Source organism: Penaeus vannamei, chromosome 19, assembly GCF_042767895.1.
Source record: "Penaeus vannamei isolate JL-2024 chromosome 19, ASM4276789v1, whole genome shotgun sequence".
In the NCBI taxonomy this organism is placed as follows: Eukaryota; Metazoa; Arthropoda; class Malacostraca; order Decapoda; family Penaeidae; genus Penaeus; species Penaeus vannamei.
This window is the reverse complement of record NC_091567.1, coordinates 21,198,432-21,201,870: the sequence shown is the minus strand read 5'-3', so window position 1 is coordinate 21,201,870 and position 3,439 is coordinate 21,198,432. Positions and strand designations below refer to the sequence as shown.

The window sequence follows — 3,439 nt, the reverse complement described above, 5'->3', positions numbered from 1 at the left end:
TCTTGTCCTGTCCACGCTTTAATACAGCACGTACCTCTGCTTTTCCACACCTATCCTCCCTTCACCGACCTCCCAACATATCAGACATTCTTACAGAATCCCACAGCTTCTGCCTCGACAACCTGTTCTCCTTCCTCAGACGCATAAATATCCTTACCTAAACCACCACAATCTTTTCCCTCATCTTCAACCTTTCAACACTATTCTAGATAGTTGACACATAGCAACTATCACCTGACATTCCCCTTTACTATAACTTCCTATAGTGCTATATGACCTTAGATGTCTAGCACATTTATCTTAACCATTAACCATATTATGCAATACCGCCATCAAACCAAATGAACAAAACGTGTTATCAGCTGTCTTCGAGTTTATGAGGGTCAGGTATGGTCCACTGACACCACATGGCGGTCAACGAGTATTGCTGGGACGTCACATACAGACAAACACTGTAAAGTCTACAACTGACTGTCCCGGAGACGGTTACAATGACTAGGCTACGCATAGGATACCAGTTGACTATACAAAGTAAACAGAATACAGTTTTGGAGGCAAAACCAGTTTCATATTACCACTGCAAACAGTGCAAGAAGCCAAAGTCGCATAATCTTACCCATCTCTTCCTTTGTTGCACGAAAACCGCATCTTATCGATGAAGTAGTACTGCCCACAGATTAGCACATCAATTTTATTATAGACATGATTAGTGATATATATATATATATATATATATATATATATATATATATATATATATATAGATGGATAGATAGATAGATAGATAGATAGATAGATAGATAGATAGATAGATAGATAAATATATATATATAAATATATATACATATATAAATATATAATATATATATACATATATATATATATACATATATACATATATATATATACACACACACGCACACACACACACACACACACACACACACACACACACACACACACACACACACACACACACACATATATATATATATATATATATATATATATATATATATATATATATATATATATATATTTTACCAACCATTGGATATTTCAATAAGGCAGTGACAATGACACAGCCCTTCAGGCAGGTATATAATGATCATGTTTGACTGAGAGCCCTTTTCGCAAAGAGAAGCGCAGCCTGTTTGGATATATGCTTTGGATTCTTACTCTGGCTTTTTGCAGAGCAAAATAACATTTATTCTGTAGATATATGTTATCAAATCAAATCTCTCCTTCCTCCCTACCTCCCCTCTCTCTCTTTCTTTTTCTCCCTCGCTCCACCCCCCCCCCCAGTTCTCTCTCTCTCTCTCTTCCCTCCCTTCTCTCTTTCTCTCTCTTCTCCCCCTCCTTCCCTCTCTCTTTTACTTTCTCTATCTCTCTTTCTCTCCTCCCTTTCCCTCTCTCTCTCTCCTTTTCTCCCCCCCCCCCTCTCTCTCTCTTTCCATTTTTGTTTCCACTCATTTTTTGTGATAAAATATAATAAATAAGGTACACATAGTGACGAAATAAAATGCCAAAGAAACGTTCATGACTATATTTAACAAAACTATAACAACGGCTCAAAGCCATATGTATCTATATACACACTCATACACATACACACTCACGTGCATAGGCACGCACGAAAGCACAAGGTCTATATGATTGCGAAAGCACATATTATACACACACACACACACACACACACACACACACACAATATATATATATATACACATATATATACACAAACATACATGCATTCATTTATATATATATATATATATATATATATATATAGATAGATAGATATAGATATATGTGTGTGTGTGTGTATGAATGTATGCACACACACACACACACATACACACACACACACACACACACACACACACACACACACACACACACACACACACACACACACACACACATATATATATATATATATATATATATATATATATATATATATATATATATATATATATGTATATATATATAATCCATGTTGACTGGCCTACTGAAATGCACGCTGGTAACACTGTTGGCTTGAAAATATTCCATTTACTTCTTATGAATCCTTATAAAAAATATGGATGTAAACTGCAACAATAACCTGGCATTTACACAACAATGTGCACATATAAAGAAAATATTCATAGAAGAGATTTGTCATTTCCAATGGCGTAAAGACCTCGCAGATTCATTCTCGTTCACAGCGTTCAAGGAAGTTCCGGCACTGATTCGGTCGTAGAACTCAATCCTTCCCTGTCCTTATTCGCACCCCGACTGCTTTCCGAATCGGATCTTTCCTGCCCTTCTTTCCTGTTCCCCCTGTTGCCGTTCCTCCTGGCGCCGTTCCCCCTCCGTCTCGTGACGTCCGGGATGCGCCGCGAACGCGCCCGGATGAACGACTGCTTCATTCGCCGTTCGAGCTTGCCGGTGGGCTTGAAGATACGCATGATGGCAGACTGGCTGATCCTCTGGTACGGCCGGCTCCTGGCGCCCGTAAGCTGCACCTCGTACTCCGCCGGGCTGGAATGAGGCCCAGGGGTCAGCGAGGGTCACACTGCTGTGCTCGGTGGAAGCATTTTATTTATTCGGGAATATGAGAAGCAAAGTTCATTATCCATTACTTTTAATATAACGATACCTACTGTATATTTCTATTTAGCTAATGATTTCACTTTACCATATAGTTTTGTAATGAAAAACAGCTCTATCGTATTTATTCAAGCCACGCAGAAATCAATATTGCAATATCTCTAAGGGCCGTACTTTAAAAACTTTCGCCAGTGCTGGCGTTCACCTGGCGAAGCTTCGCCAGGCGAACCTCTGAGTGAGGGAGGACTTACCTTTAAACCCAACGTTCGCCAGGCGCTAACATCTTGCATTCCCGCTAAATGTAGCGCAAATTTGTTTACATCTGCAGTGCACATAACATAACCTAAACTTAATTATTAACCTCGAGAGAAGACGAAAATGTTTCCGCAATAGTCTCACTTTATACTATAACAAAGGAGTTAAAATTTAACTTTATGCTATAACAAAGAAGTTGAAAATATCTTTATATTATAACAAAATTAACTTTATGCTATATTACACTTTATACTATAACAAGGTTAACTTTATGGCCCGAACTTTTAAAACCTTTTGCTTTTTCTCGCGTTTTTTTTCATTCGCCGAAGCGCTAGATTTATCAGGAATCCAAGATGTTAGCGCCTGGCGATCCCTTTCGTTCGCCAGGCCTGGCGAACACCTGCCTTAGTTTAAGAGTAAGGCCTCCCTCACTCAGATGTTCGCCTGGCGAAGCTTCGCCAGGCGAACGCCAGCATTGGCGAAAGGTTTTAAAAGTACTTTATACTATACTGTATCAACCTTATACTTTTATACAAAAAATAACTTTATACTTTAACAAGAGTTTAAAAATTACTATTTTACTATT

The 3,439-nt window shown here is 38.4% G+C and overlaps 1 protein-coding gene across 1 annotated transcript in view; it reads right to left on the bottom strand.

Annotated features, from left to right (window-relative positions):
* Nucleotides 1–1,530: 1,530 nt before the first annotated feature.
* LOC113803950 (uncharacterized) overlaps nt 1,531–3,439 on the bottom strand; it is a gene marked incomplete at its 5' end in the record, with an annotated part of 48,701 nt that continues 46,792 nt past the window's right edge. Inside the window, 1 exon segment of the mRNA XM_070134099.1 lies at nt 1,531–2,529. Coding sequence (XP_069990200.1) covers nt 2,217–2,529 — 313 coding nt within the window.